General features: G+C 34.4%; 1 protein-coding gene across 1 annotated transcript in view; it reads left to right on the top strand.

The window, feature by feature from the left end:
• Positions 1–16,766, top strand: part of pde11a (phosphodiesterase 11a) — a 72,970-nt gene that overhangs the window by 43,847 nt on the left and 12,357 nt on the right. The window contains exons 9-19 of the mRNA XM_051119153.1: positions 2,358–2,450; positions 3,605–3,655; positions 4,871–5,017; positions 6,616–6,723; positions 7,267–7,376; positions 7,512–7,602; positions 9,915–10,015; positions 13,103–13,180; positions 13,267–13,330; positions 13,510–13,584; positions 15,750–15,833. Of these exons, the coding sequence (XP_050975110.1) occupies positions 2,358–2,450; positions 3,605–3,655; positions 4,871–5,017; positions 6,616–6,723; positions 7,267–7,376; positions 7,512–7,602; positions 9,915–10,015; positions 13,103–13,180; positions 13,267–13,330; positions 13,510–13,584; positions 15,750–15,833 (1,002 nt within the window). The remainder of the gene's footprint in view (positions 1–2,357; positions 2,451–3,604; positions 3,656–4,870; positions 5,018–6,615; positions 6,724–7,266; positions 7,377–7,511; positions 7,603–9,914; positions 10,016–13,102; positions 13,181–13,266; positions 13,331–13,509; positions 13,585–15,749; positions 15,834–16,766) is intronic.

The following is a 16,766-nucleotide window of genomic DNA, read 5'->3' as shown; positions in this document are numbered from 1 at the left end:
TGAAGTTGAGAACCACTGCTGTAGAGTTTACCTCCAACTTGCCCCATACACCTACCTGTTTTAGGGTTAGAGCTAAACTCTGCCGGACACCAGCCCTCCAGGGCTGAGTTTGGAGAACCGTGGACAATATGGAGAAAAGTATTGGGGCACCTAGCCATGCAGTCTGCATTTACAGACATCTGTGGAAAAAATGGGTCATTTTAAAGAGCTCATAATTCAAATGTGATACTGTAATAGGATGCCACCTTTACAATAAGTTATGAAATTGTATCCCAGCTAGATATTCCACAGTCAACTGTAAGTGGTATTATTGGAAAGTGGAAGCACTTGGGAACAGCAGCACCTCATCCATGAAGCTGGAGAGCTCCGAACTTAGACTGGCATTAATATCAGCGCAAAAAAATGTGTGGCCTGAGCATCATGGTATGGGTTTTCATGGCCGAGCAGCTGCTTGCAACACTCGCATCACCAAATACAGTGGCTGGAGTAGAGTAAAGCAGTGGTTCCCAACCACGTTTCTGGAGGCCCCCCAACACTGCACATTTTGCATCTCTCCTTTGTCTGACACACCCATTTCTGGTCTTGGAGTCTCTAGTAATGAGCTGATGATCTGAATCATGTGTGTTTGATTAAGGAACGTGGTTGGGAACCACTGGAGTAAAGCATATCGCCACTGGACTCTGGAGCAGTGGAAACCTGTTCTGTGGAGTAATGAATCAGGTGTTTCTGTTTGATGCCAGGAGAATGTTACCTGCTTGAATGCATTGTACCAACTGTAAAGTTGCAAGAATAATTGCACGGGGCCTTTTTTCAGGGATTGGACTAGGTCCCTTCATCCAGTGAAGGGAAATTTTAATTCTTCAGCATGCCAAGACATCTGGGGCAATACTATGCTTCCAACTTAGTGGGACCGGTTTGGGAAGGCCCTTTTATTTTCCAGCATGACTGAGTGCACAAAGCAATGTCTATAAAGACATGGTTGGATGAGTTTGGTGTGAAATAACACTTGTGTCCCGCACAGAGCCCTGTCCTCAACCCCATCAAACACCTTTGGGATAAACTGGAACAAAGATTTTGAGTTAGGCCTTCTTGTCCTGCATCAATGCCTGACCTCACAAACGCTCTAGTCAAGTAAAGTCGAGTCATATTTATATATATAGCGCTTTTAACAATACAGATTGTGTCAAAGCTGCTTTACAGTATTACTTAGGAAAATAGTGTTTCGATAATAAAAAAGGACAACAGTAAACACTCAATTTTCAGTTAAAGTCAGTTCATCATTGATTCAATGATGTCATCGTCCAGCTCAGTTCAGTTCAAATGTGACCCTGGGCCACAAAACCAGTCATAAGGGTAAATTTTTTGAAACTGAGATTCATATATCATCTGAAACCTGAATAAATAAGCCTTTATAAACCATTAATGTATGGTTTGTTAGGATAGGAAAATATTTGGCCAAGATACAACTATTTGAAAATCTGAGGATGGAAACTGAGGATGCAAAAAAATCTAAATATTGAGAAAATCACTTTTAAATTTGTCCAAATGAAGTTCTTAGCAATGCATATTACTAATCAAAAATATATTTACGGTAGGAAACTTACAAAATATCTTAATGTAACATGATTTTTACTTAATATCCTAAAGATTTTTGGCATAAAAGAAAAAATGATCATTTTGACCTATACATTGTATCTTTGGCTATTGCTACAAATATACCCGTGCTACTTATGACTGGTGTTGTGGTCCAGGGTCACAAATAGTATCTGTGCAATCAAGTCGACAGTATTGCTGGAAACCTGAACTGAGGGGAAAAGAACCCAGTTCTCTTTGCCTTCAGGCCTGAAAAGTGGACTCCGCAATATTAAATCAATTATAATATTAATGTTTTTCTCATTATATTATTATTTTAGTAGTACAACATGATTATGTTATAGTAATATGTTTCTATCAAGGTTTACCTGTGTAACCCGTGTCTGAGCCAACTAAAAGTTCACTTTGAAGGGATTCAGTTTCTTTGGACCTTTCACACTAGTGTTTTTTTTAGTATTATTGAAATACAAATATTATTTTTATTAATGCTGTTTTGATTTTTTATTAATACATATGCATTATGTATTTAATTGTTTTATTTATTTTTTCTTTAGTTACATTTTTAGTAATTTTGTTGTGTGCGTTTGTCATTTTTAAAATGGTTGTAGTTTTAGGTAGCTGTAATAAAAACCCTAACTAACTCAATCTAAATTCTTCCTAAACCACTCTCAGACCCCTGAAACAAAGTTTTAAAAACCTCTTTCAGAGGTTTAAATTGGTTGTTACTGTATTTATGACTCCATGGTCTCTTTCTCTCTCTGTAGGCATTTGTGATATTCTGTGGACTTGGAATCAATAACACCATTATGTATGACCAAGTGAAGAAGTCCTGGGCCAAACAGTCTGTCGCTTTAGATGTATGTCTCTCCGAAACACACACACACACACCTCTAAACTGTGATTGCTATGGTGTTTCCAAAGTGGTGGAAATTATTTGGAGATTTTGTAATTGGTGGCTTGTTAGATTAGAACCAGTAGGATGATTCAACGCAAGCAAAGATGGGAGCATGTGATTGGTGGAATACTGACCTAGTTCCTGTTAGAGGTGGAGCTTTAATGCAGGAGCCGGAGGAGCTAAATTCATTCTTGACTCTGAGTAGGTTTGACACTCAACCATCGCACACTGCAGTCATGTCTCTGTGATCCACATCTTTTAAAGGGATCATATCACAGAAATTTGGATTTTCCTTGCCCTTTTTGAAATATGAGTTAATGTTCTATATAATGTTCTCTACACTAAGCTTCCAGTTCATCCAAGAACACTTACTAAGCTGTCACATCCAAAAACAGGGTGGAAAATGATCAATTCAAACCAAATTATTACTGTGTTGGTGCAAGAAACCCTTGCTGACATTATAAGTGGACTTAAAATGCTATAAAAGAGCAGAATATGACCCCTTTAATCTAACAATGTAACAGTGGGACACAGAGGAATAAATCCTCACCTTCAAAGCCTTCAATCGACCGACTTCAATCGAACAAAACGATCGTCTGGAAACACAGATGATGGGGTGTTTACAGTCAAAACACTCAGCTGCTCTGTAGCGTTGTTGTATTTTTCATCAGAAAGCTATGGCAGACTGAGTAAAATTAAATGGTAAATCTTTTACAATTATTACATATTACTTAACATTGGTAGATGCATTAACCAACTTTAATTAACAATCACAAATAAATTTTTACAGTGTTTTTTAATAAGCTGAAATGTATACTGCATGACCTATAGTGCAGATTTCAGAATCAGACAGTCAGTATGTCATGAATGGATGACATCATCATTCTCCAACACACTGCGCTCACATGACTCCCATTAGCTAATCAGGGAGATGCAGCACTGACTTTTTGTAGTACCAGGTTTTTGGTCTATCTGAATGCAGTTCAGCCAGTTCAGCATCTCTCTCTATCATCTCTTTGATGTTATTCTTGCGTCTATATTATAAACATAAAATATAGCATAAAAATGCATAAAATATGAACCTTAAATTATTCATTTTATGTGTATTTTCCATAGGTGCTGTCATATCACGCCACTTGCTCAAAGACTGAGGTGGATAAATTTAAGGTAAACAAGCGTACGACATTGAATCATACCCAATATGCTGTATAGAGCTGTCTGACATTTTAGTGCTGTTTTATACAACAGAAGCATATCAATAATGAAATAACTTGATTCATGATATATTAACCTCAGTTGTTAGTCTGTATCGTTTATGCAGTATGTATAATTCAGAACAAAACTATTCAATATCTCATCAGTGTTTGTGCATTATTGATATAGTCTCTGTGGAGTCTTGTTAACAAAATGCCTCATTTATCATGGGTTCATTTTCTGGTGAAACACTCATTTTTAACGTGTTAACTGGATTTTGCCAGAAGCTGTTATAGTATTTCATTGACAAGCGCCAGCATGTTTCCACAAGTGAATGAAGAACCCATTGCTCAAAGCCAAATCCAGGAATATCACACTATATATATATAATATATATATATATATATATAAGCTCCCATGGCTCTCGATCTGTCACCGTCGAGGCTGATAAACCAAACTCACGTTTTTTTGTGAAAGTCTGTTTTCCATACAAAGAAAAGGTTAAAAAATCAGGAGTTTAACCATCTGCTCGTCAGAAAAAGCTATCAAAAGCAGAGTGTATGGACAGCTGTATATTCTTGGACTAGTTTTGTTATTGTTAAAATAAAATACAACAAATAATAAATTAAACGCTTAGTCTTTAAAAATGACAATTAGAAATATTGCTCTGGCATTTAGCATAGAAGTTAAAGTACTAAAGTTACTAAAACAAACAGGTAAATAGACAAAAGGTAAAAAAATGACAAAAGCACAAAATTACTGAAACTAAAATTAAACAGAAAACTGAAAAAGCATCCACTGCAATGTAATATGTCATGCAGGATGGTGGTTTTTGCATGTTTGAGTACTGGGTACGAATTATTATATTAATAAATACCCACAATTAGAATTTGTTAATGACGTCACAGCATAACACACAGCTCCTCCTGCCAGCAGTCTCTCATTAGATCTATGAATGTGTGTGCGAATCTATTTGTAGTGTCTCATTAGCACGACTCTGAGCTTCAGTCAGCATTAACACTTGAATTACTGAAAATCCTGACGCTAGTTTCGTTCCATTCACGAAGCATCTGTTTTAAAGCACTCGAGAGCAAACTCTGCCCTTTCTGCCTCCTGCGTATCTCCCTCTTTTTTGCCTACACACACTCTCTCTCTCTTTCTCACACTCTCTATTGTTCTTTTTCTCAGGCAGCAAACATCCCTCTGGTGTGTGAACTGGGCATTGATAAACTATCGTTTGATGACTTCTCGCTGGATGTGGATGCCATGGTCACTGCAGCTCTGCGGATGTTTATGGAGCTGGGAATGGTGCAGAAATTCAAAATAGACTATGAGGTTCATACGTTTGCATTTCTTAACTCAGCAATAACTGAGACTGCTGTTTTACTGAATATGAGCAATGCTTTGGTTTGAACATAAGCCTGTGTTCATTTGTAAAAGTAAAATGTGATAAAAGTTCACATTTAGGAACAAAATTATGCTAGTTATTTCTTATGTACAGTGCCTTGCAAAAGTATTCAAACCTCTTTATTTTTTGTTACGTTTTATGTTTCAGCCTTATGTCGAACTGCTTTAAATTACTTTTTTTCCACATCAATCTATACTCCATACACCATAATGACAAAGCAAAAACAGGTTTTTAAAATATTTGCAAATTTATTAAAAATAAAAAATGGTAAGTGATTTCATTGCATAAGTATTCATACCCTTGTCTGGAACTGATGAAATTTAGCTCAGGAGCATTCGTATTGCTTGTAGATGTTAACTACACTTGGAGTGAAGTTAACCTGTGGCAAATTCAATTTAATGGGTGTGATTTGGAAAGGCACATACATCTTAATTAAAGGTCTAACAGCTGAAAATGCATATCAGAGCAAAAACCAAGCCCTGAGGTAAAAAAATGCCTGTAGAGCTCAGAAACTGAAATGTGTCAAGCCACACATCTGGGGAAGAGTTCAGAAAAAAAATCTGCTGCATTAAAGGTTCACAGAAGCATGTAGTCTCCGTTACCCTTACTAGAAGACTTTGAAACAATCATGACCCTTCTTAGAGCTGGCCTCCTGGCCAAACTGAGCAATTGATTGAAATGGGTTTTGTTTAGAGTGGTGACCAAGAACCTGATGGTCACTCTAGTTGAGCTCCATGATCATATATGCAGATGGGAGAAACTTACAGAAGGACAAACATCACTGCAAGACTCCACCAATCTGGGCTTTATGGTGGTGTGGCCAAACTCAATCCTCTACTCAGTGAAGAAATATGAAAACACACTTGAAATTTGCAAAAAAGCACCTAAAGAACTCTCAGACTTTAGAAACAAGATTCTGTGTTCTGATGAATCTCAATTCCAAGCATCATGTATGGAGGAAAGCAGGCACTGCTCATCACCTGCAGAGTACCAACCAGAGTACCCAGCCCCCATCCAAACTGACAGAGCTTGAGAGGTAAAGAGGTGAGGCGGAGAATGGCAGATAATTGCCAAATGTAGATGTGCAAAGCTTGTCGCATCATACCCAAAAAGACTTGAGGCTGTAGAGGTGTTTCAGCTTAGTACTGAGTTAAGGGTATGAATACTTATGCAATGTACTTATTTCAGGTTTTTTATTTTTAATAAATTTGTGACAGTTCTGCTTTCGCTTTGTCATTATGGTGTATGGAGTGTAGATTAATGTGGGGAAAAATTAATTTAAAGCATTAACATAAGGCTGCAACATAACTAAACCTAAAAAAAAATTCAGGGATGAATAATGATGAATATGAATAATTTCACAAGGCACTGTATTTGCGACAGCGATGATAGTTCCGAAGAGCCAAACATCCCAGTAAAACATGTTATGCTCTATGTTTTTCAGCACTCAGACCAATCAAATTAGAAGACTGCTGCATCTTTTCTGGTTGTATTATAACACAACATCTTTTCTTTCTCTTTCTAGACACTTTGTCGATGGCTGTTGACTGTGAGGAAGAACTATCGCATGGTTCTGTATCATAACTGGAGACATGCATTCAACGTTTGCCAGTGCATGTTTTCCATGCTGACAGTGAGTGACCTACTCTGTGTGTGTGTTTTTGTGTTAGGTTTGATCACTTTAATAAATGATATCTAAATGCAGTAATTGTATAACAACTTTTAGACACTGAAGTTTATAATGGTATATTGTACACTGTAAATATATATATATATATATATATATATTTTATATATATAGAAAAAAAATATATATATATATTTATAATATATATAAATATATATATATATATATATATTTTTATTAATGTAATCTAATTCACATACACTACCTATTAATGTGATGAAAACTGATAGTAAAGACATTTATAATATTACAAAAGATTTCTGTTTCAAATAAATGCTTTTTGTTCGTATTTTGTTGTGCAGCTAACTATTTTCAAAGCAGCTTCTCAGACATTGATGCTATTAATATTATTATCAGCTTTAAAGCTGTGGGATGTGTATGTGTGTGTGTATATATATATATGTGTGTGTGTGTGTGTGTGTTCCTCAGTTTTAGTCTTTGTACACTGACCACAGAAGTGGGACGTTTTGTTTATGTGTTTATTTGCAGACAGCCGGCTTCCAGGAGACTCTGACTGAGATGGAGATTCTGGCTCTGATAGTGGGCTGCATCTGCCATGATCTGGACCACAGAGGAACCAACAACGCTTTCCAGGCCAAGTGAGACTCAGTCACTGCCATTCAACCACTGGTCAAATACAGGACTCAAGTCTGGCATCTTTTAAATTACATGAGGGTGAATGCTGGATGTCTTCACTTCTCACATGAACAGAATGACATTTGTGTCTTTTTCAGGACGGGATCAGCTCTATCTCTTCTTTACGGCACATCAGCCACGCTAGAGCACCATCACTTCAACCATGCTGTTATGATCCTGCAGAGCGAGGTAAACCTAAAGTCACCAGTACATATTTAATAATTACAATATAACAATACAATAAATTCCCAACGACAAAATCAAGTTTTTTTTTTTCATTCAAGAAGCCATTTTTCTCTAAATATTTTACAAGTGAGAAGAAAAGATGACTGTAAATTTGGTTTCAAACTGTAAATAATGAATTATTTGAACTACAGTACAGTTACAAATAAATGAGAACTTAACTACAACTGTTATACAAATCAGTTTACTAGAAGAGTTTACTAACAATTTCATAGTACCTAATACCAACAGTTTACAATGAGTTATGTTTAGAAATTGAGCCATACAATAATTTACCATCAATTATATTGCTGAATAATCTATATTAACTTTACAATTATTTTCATTCTATAATTCAAACCAAAATAAAGTTCACAAGAAATTCTATTGTAGTAAACTTGACGTTTATGATCCATTCCTATTTAGAATTTAAACTAAAAATCTAAATTCTATTAAAATAGAATTTAGAATTTCAGTTATAATAAACTATAACAACTCATTTCAGCTTAATTATACAATAGACTTACTTTAAAATCATGTTCATTCTACAACTAAAACCAAAATACAGTTTACAAGAAATTCCATTGTAGTTAATTTGCTGTTTATGATCCATCCCTATTTAGAATTTAAACTAAGAATCTAAATTCTATTTAAATAGAATTTAGAATTTTACCTATAATAAACTAAAATAACAACTTAAGTGAACTTAATTATACAAATAGACTTACTTTGCAGTTGTTTTCATTCTACAACTCAAACCAAAATAAAGTTTGCAAGAAATTCCATTGTAGCATAGTTGATGTTTATGTTCCATTCTTATTTATAATTTAAACTAAAAATCTAAATTCTATTAAAATAGAATTTAGAATTTTAACTATAATAAACTATAATAACTCAAGTCAACTTAATTATACAATAGACTTACTTTACAATCGCTTTCATTCTACAACTCAAACCAAAATGAAGTTCACAAGAAATTCTGTTGTAGTAAATTTGACATTTATGATCCATTCCTATTTAGAATTTGAACCAAGAATCTAAATTCTATTAAAATAGAATTTAGAATTTCAACTAAAATAATCTATAATAACAACTCAAGTCAACTTAATTATACAAACAGACTTACTTTACAATAATTTTCTTTGTAAAACTCAAACCAAAATACAGTTTACAAGAAAATCCATTGTAGTAAATTTGCAATTTATGATCCATTGCTGTTTAGAATTTAAACAATAAAAACATAATGAAGTGAGTACATCATAGAAATCCAAAATAAAAATAAAGGCTTAAATTAGGTAGTAATTGAATGCTTGTATTGCAAAAACTTTTAAACTTTCACTTTGCATAATCAGCTACACTAAACCAATGCCATACAACAAATCAGTTTAACCACGGTAAACGAGATAACAAGGGAGAAATGAGAGAAAGAGAGAGAGAGAGAGAGGTGAATAAATTACACCCTGTGGTAACTGACAGATGTTGACTGTGAATAATTGCTTTCTACAGATACAGCGTGTTTATCTGTGTCACTGTCATTTGCATACAAATGAGCTTCGGTCATCATTTACTCAGAGGAAGAACGTGTTCACTGACCAGCAGACAGACAAGTATTAATTAAGCTGGTCCTTAATGAAATGGGAACAGTTGCCCTGCTCTTTCATCTGGTAGGGCCAGATACAGCTTATCCTATTCCCATCATGCCTTGCACTTACTGAAAAGCGAAAGTTTACTGAAGTGAAATCAGTTTGAATGAGCTTAAATGATGACATCTACATGACAACACCTTTGCTGAAAATCTGAAAATACTTCCAAAAAAGTGAAAATATTGTAATATACATATGTCAAACATGTCACTCAGTAAATGGAAGGGTGTGTGTTTTAAAGAAACATATCTTTGCTTTTCTTAAGGCAGCTTGAGGACACTGCCACTGTTTGAACTTCACACAGACATTTTTTTGTGTGTGTGTGTTTAAATATCAGTTCATTTTAATCAGGCGCTCTGATGTAAGCATGCGTGGGCGGCTTGAATTCAGAGTTATATGTTAAGTAATGGTTATATATTCATACACAAACCCACTTTATATGGAAATTTATCCTGACGTAGGACTAGCACATCTGAAAAGTACCTATATCTGTTAGATAAAAATACATGGCCACACTTTGCCAGTTAACTTAACGTGAAACACCATCCGTGCAGATATATGTTCTCAAACATCTTCAAAATGAAAGAATGAAAATATTAATGTTTGATAATTTCCATTTTTTTCTTGTCTATCTAGGGTCATAATATTTTCTCTAACCTGTCATCACATGAGTATGGAGAACTCATGCAGCTCCTAAAACAATCCATACTGGCCACAGACTTAACACTCTACTTCCAGTAAGTGCTGAAATCACACACATCTCTGTCTCTGTCTTAATGAAAGGAATTTCTATTTTTATTCAGAAAGCATGCATTAAAGTGCCACTATTATGGATTATGAAAGGTTCATATTTTGGTTTTGGGAGTCCCCACAACAGGTTGACATGCATGCAAGGTCAAAAAACACTTTCATTGTCTTATAATATGCATTTATTTTTACCTTATTTGCTTAACAACTCCCAAACGATTTTTACAAATCTCTCCTTTGCATGACTCTAATCTGCGATGATTGGTCTGATGACCCAGTCTGTTGTGATTGGTCTACTGCGTGCAGCGCATGTCAGAAACTGAACGCCCATCACCATTACATTAAACACCCACACTGCACTTTGTACACCAACATTTTGCTCTTTTCTATATCAGAACTCCAAGTAATAACAACGACAGACATTCACTATTCATCAACACATTTCTAGACAATTGCAAGCGAACAGATTTTGCTGTTAGCCAGTTAGCCAGAGACCTACAAGCTACGCAAGATCAACACAACACACACTACTAAATACGTATTTTGCATGCTACAGAGTACATAAGAGCACCAATTTTTAAAGGATTACTCAACGTTAAGAATTAAAATTTACTTGTCTCCATGTCTTCCGAGATGTTCATGTCTTTCTTTCTTCAGTCGCAAAGAAATTAAGTTTTTGAGGAAAGCGTTCCAGGATTTTTCTCCATATAGTGGACTTCAATGGTGCTTAACGGATTAAAGGTTAAAAATGCAGTTTCAATGCAGCTTCATTTGCTACTGAAAACTATTGCGTGCAACTATGAAAAAATATTTAGGAGCACCATATGCAGCTGACCCGATTAGCATATTTGTGTTTGCACTGAGGGGAGCTTCAAAGGTTTCTATGTTTTTTGTTTTTTTTTTGTAAAAGTGTAAATAAGAGATTGATTGTGCAATGTAGAGAGCTGTGTTGATTATAATGAAACTTTGTGAGATTGCGATGAACTAAGATGATTGACAGCTTAGCGAAGTAATTTTAAGAGAGTTTGTAAATGAGATGTTGATTTAATATAACAGTTAAATAAACAAGAAGATAATATTAGATGACTGAAATTGTCTGACTATAACACTATTGCCTGAGTTTGATTTATTTCTTTATCAAAAATGGTCAATGATTCAATTTCCTATTCATAAAGACTTCCTATTCATTACTTGCTTTATTCCTGAATGAATCAGTCGTTCGAACGAATCAAATGAATGAATGATTCAGTAATTAAATCACCAGTGCTGGCAGTTTTATTTTTATTTTTAAAGCATATTTAAATCATTTACTATTTCTGTATTTAAAATGTTATATTTAAAACATTAATCTCAACATGAATTTATGATTTTGACTGCACTTATGCCATCTCTGGGCCTCATTAAACAGAAAAATACACCTACAAACTACTTCAGTGTTCTTCTGTGCCACCTCTGTAGTACAAATTAATTTTGTTAATACTGATTTCTTATTCTACTTGTTCTTATTCTGTTGTTTTTAATTAGAACTTTTAAGAAGCTTATAAAATATATATATTTTTAAATTTGACATAAAGGATGACATACTTTTAATGAAGTTAGAAAAGTGTCATTACAATGGTAAAAACAAAATTCTCCTTTCACTTTAAGGAGTCAACAATTGCCTTGTAATGGGAGGGCTCAGAATCTTTATGATCAGATTTTTTGATTATTGAACAGAAGGTACTCCTGAAATTTTGACAAGTGCTCCTAAAGAGAAAAGTAACCATAAAGCCCTGCTCTAAAAGATCCCAGCCAAGGAATAAGGATCTTATCTAGCGAAACAATGGGTCATTTTGAAGTTGGAGGAGAAAATGAGATGGGACTTTTTCGACATATCCTAACTGTACCATTACGGACTTACCCTCACAGTGCAGAGCACAGTGTCTTCTTGACATGATGCTATCCACAGAAATCTGCTACAGTGTTTGAGGGAGGGGGAGTTTAAGTTTTCCTGGGCCTGAACGCACAAGTGAGCGGGCAATATGCTAATGTTTCATGTTTACGTCAACATGAAACAGCTTGGGATTCGTTCGAAATGACTCATTTAAATGATTCAGAGTCGACTCTTTTGAGAGACAGTAACTTTATACACGGTGCACTTTCAGATTTAAACTTTGCAGGACTTTGCAAAACTTTGCAAAAATCCATAACAGAGGCACTTTAAGTTGATTAAAATTGACAGTAAAGACTTGAAATAAATGATGATGTTACAAAAAATAATTAGCACTGTTTTCAGCATTCAGCATAATGTTTGTAGTAAATATATAATAATGAATGTTTCTTGAGCATCATATCAGCTTCATAGAATGATTTCTGAAGGCTCATGTAACACTTGAAGACTGGAGTAACAATGTTAAAAATTCAGCTTTACATCACGGAAATAGATTACATTTTAAAATATATTCAAATATATTATTATTTCACAATATTGCTTCTTTTACCATACGTTTTGATCAAAAAAAAAAAGAGAAAAAAAAATGCAGAAGGTGAGCAGAAGAGACTTCTGTCAAAAACAATAAAAAAATCTAACTGACAACAATGTTTAAATGTTTAAAACAGTGGTATCACCAAGACTGATACTGATATAAGTGAACTATATTACTTAGCAGAAGTATTGTTTATTGTGTTCTTAGGTTACAATGATGTTCATTATAATAATATATATTATTAATAATAAATAAACTTTAGTGTCACCACTTGGCAACATGTTTAAGAGCACTCCTTTAATGTGGGAAAATCACAATTATTCATGGCTTCTCATACTACTTGTAGACATTCAACTGTGCATTATTTTTTTTAAATATATTTTTAAGATTATATATATATATACATACATACATATATTTATTTATCTGTAAGTTGCAACAAATGCCTGAAATTTTTGTTTTTGTGCATGTGTGTGAATGTTTTCCTGCTTCACATTGCAGCAGTGCATTTGGTGATGTTGGTAGCCGATGTGATAAGTTTTCCTGACCCTGTACTGCCGCCATGTGTCAGCTCTGTGAACTGCACAGTGCTCATGGAGTTTTCATTCACAGGAACAGAAACTCCTTCTTTGAGCTGGTGAATAAAGGCGAATACAACTGGAATGTGAAGGAACACAGAGACATGTGCAGGTCAGTTACATATATAAACATGTCTCAACACAAACACAAAATACCTTTACATTTCTGATTCTGATTCATTTCTGAACTTCTCTCAGGTCGATGTTGATGACAGCATGTGATCTGGGTGCTGTCACCAAACCCTGGGAGATATCATGCAAGGTAGATACGCCAGTTTAAATTAAAGTAAAATAATTTAAATTAAAATAATAATAAAAATGGCAAACCACATAAAATCACTGAAACTTTGCAACTTTCACTGAAATGAAAAACTGTAATAGTACATGAGTAATACTTAATAACACTGCTGAAACTAACATGTGTCTTCTGCTTTCTAACAGGTTGCAGAACTGGTGACTAGTGAGTTTTTTGAACAGGGAGACAGAGAGCGATCAGAACTTAAACTGACTCCCTCGGTAAGGTTAACACTTTCAGATCATCTCTGGCCGGCTGTATAAACTGATTAGGCTAGTCTAACAAGACTGATTATCCCTTGCCTTGGTCAAACTAGTTCTTAAGATCACAACATTGTCTGCATTATCACCTACCCTTCATAAAAAAAAAAAATATTTTTAGAGCAAAACTGTACATTAAGCTGTAAAATGCCTACATTTAGGCAAAGGTGTATAGCATATTTTGTTTGTTTGCTATGGTATGATCCAATTATATGTTCCAATATTTCCATTTGATTCAGTTATATTAAGTTTGCACACACTACTACATACTCATCCACTTTTAAAAGGGAAAGAGATATTTTTTTCCCAGTATATTTCCCATTGCCCTGGATCGTGAGGCAGACGGTAACATTAGGAAGTGTCGGGATGGCACAGCTTTGAAGCTCTCTGTAGAAGCGCTCGCCTCAGGTTAAAAGTCTCAGTCTTTTGCTCAGAGTGTGTGGGTGTTAGCATGATATATTCAAACACGGACCCTCTATCTCTGTGCTGCAGCTCGCGCTGACACACAGAAGAGAAAGAAAAGAGCAGGCATTATCCGCTACAACAGACAAGTGCATTAAATTAATTCACACACAAACATTAATCAAACAACAAACTATTTGTATCTAATCGCATCTGTAGGTGGAGATGCTGAACAATATAAAGAAAAACACATGAAAAGGTTTCATTCAAGAGGGTCTGTGTCTCTGTTTCCCAAAGGAAAATGTTATTGCTTTGAGGTTGCGCTTTTATATCTCTGGATATTTAATGGTGATTAATTTGCGTTTCTTTGAAGTATCAACTTTGTGTCACAAACACAGTTGAAGTCAAAAGTTTACATGCACCTTACAGAATCTGCAAAGCGTTCATTATTTTTCCAAAATAAGAGGGGTCATACAAAATGCATGTTATTTTTTATTAAGCACTGACTTAAATAAGTTATTTCACATAAAATATGCTTACATATAGTCCACAAGAGAAAATAATTGTTGAATTTATGAAAATGACCCTGTTCAAAAGTTTACATACACTTGATTCTTAATGCTGTGTTGTTTCCTGAATGATCCACAGCTGTATTTTTTGTTTAGTGATAGTTGTTTATGAGTCCCTTGTTTGTCTTGAACAGTTAAACTGCCCGCTGTCCTTCAGAAAAATCCTTCAGGTTCCACAATTTGTTTGTTTGTTTGTTTTTGTAGCATTTTTGTGTATTTAAACCCTTTTCAGCAATGAATGTTTTTATATCCATCTTTTCACACTGAGGACAACTGAAGGACTCATATGCAACTATTACAGAAGGTTTGAACACCCACTGATGCTCCAGAAGGGGGTGGGGGATCATTCAGGTAACAACACAGTATTAAGAATCAAGTGTTTGTAAACTTTTGAATGCAGTCCACTATTATTTTCTCTTGTGGACTATAAGTCAATGTCTTTTATGTGAAATATCTTATTCAGGTCAGTACTAAATAAACAATAACAAGCATTTTGTATGATCCCTCTTATTTTAGTAAAACAATGAACATTTTGCAGATTCTACAATGTGTATGTAAACTTTTGACTTCAACTGTACATATAAATGTTGACATACAGTATAGAGGATATTTCAGTTTAGTGTTCAGAGAAATCTGTAAATGGCTTTTGTGAAAAAGAAGTGCACTTATTTGTGTTAGATTTGCATTTGTAGTGTACTTGAAGTCTTAAAGGTATGTGTGTGTGTGTGTGTATATATATATATATATATATATATATATATATATATATACACACACTACATTTCTTTAAAGTGCTGTTTTCATCATTATGTATTAATCTTTTGTCATGCATTATGAAATTACATATAAAGATGTACTTAAGTGGGACAAAAAAGCTAAACTCTAAAATGCAGCTAATTGCATTTATTATATACTACTTACTTTGGGAATATTCTTTATTATCCTCTAAATGTGCTTCTTTTTCACAAGTGGACTTAAGCAAATCTCTTTGCTCATTTTAATGTCATTGCTGTCTGAGAAACAACTGAGGTAATAAAGAGGTTGCTTGAGGGTTTTTCATCTTCTATGGATTGCAACACTTCTAAACATAGTTGCAGGTTTGTGTTTAATAAATATTTATTAGGTTGTGTGTGTGTGTGTGTGTGTGTTTTTTAGGCTATTTTTGACCGAAACCGCAAAGATGAGCTGCCAGGTTTACAGCTGGAGTGGATTGATGGGATCTGTGCACCACTGTATGAGGTAATGCTGTCCCACAATGCATCATCAATACAGTTGACAATAAAGCTGACAATAATATGAAAAAAAAAAAAAAAAAACTTAGCTAACTAGTAAAGTAACTAACTCTACCGCACTGGAATCACCAAATAAATAAATAAATAAATAGCAAAAACAAGTTATTGAATGGTCAAAGCTCTGTAGTTTTTATTGTGGGGGCAAAACATATAATGCAATGCAATACAATGATGATTGAGAGATGAACAAATAAACATTTCTCATAAACCTGATGGATCATATTTGATAAAATTTTATATGATTTTTTTTAAAAATGATGTGTGGATGATCAAGTAAACCTAAGCTGCTTCAGTCCAGTAAGTGCCATTCTTGAAATATTACAGTATAAAACAATAGCAAAGTTATTCATACTTGATTAAAAATCAGTAAAAATTTCACAAAAAAAGGACACATGAACCACAACTTGGAGGACATTTTTACAATTATACCAAAAGGACTTTCACTTGCAGAAAAGTCTGAGCTATCAGTCAGATGACAGAAGGCATGTAGTAGATTGTGTACAACAGGTTTAGGTTCGAGGCCTTAGAAATGAGTGTATAAATTATGATACAGCAGGCTTTATAGAAATATTCACACTTAATAGTCACACATTTTCTCATTCTTCTCTCTTTCATTCTGCCTGTATGAACACAAGTATCAGTCTAGCAGGTCAAATCTCAGAGACAGGCGTAACGCAACGTCATCCACGCTTAGTATGCTCTAATTCCTCTATTAGCCTTCATCCCCAAAGAAAGACAGACCAGGAGAGCAACCTTAATCATGTTGTCAATTACAACATGAAAAACAGATTTTTACAGTTTCTTAAGTAAATTAAAGGAGAACTCCACTTCAAAAACAACAATTTACAAATAATTTACTCACCCCCTTGTCATCCAAAAT

This window comes from Labeo rohita, chromosome 9, assembly GCF_022985175.1.
Source record: "Labeo rohita strain BAU-BD-2019 chromosome 9, IGBB_LRoh.1.0, whole genome shotgun sequence".
Lineage (NCBI taxonomy): Eukaryota > Metazoa > Chordata > Actinopteri > Cypriniformes > Cyprinidae > Labeo > Labeo rohita.
This window is presented reverse-complemented; position numbering and strand designations above follow the sequence as displayed.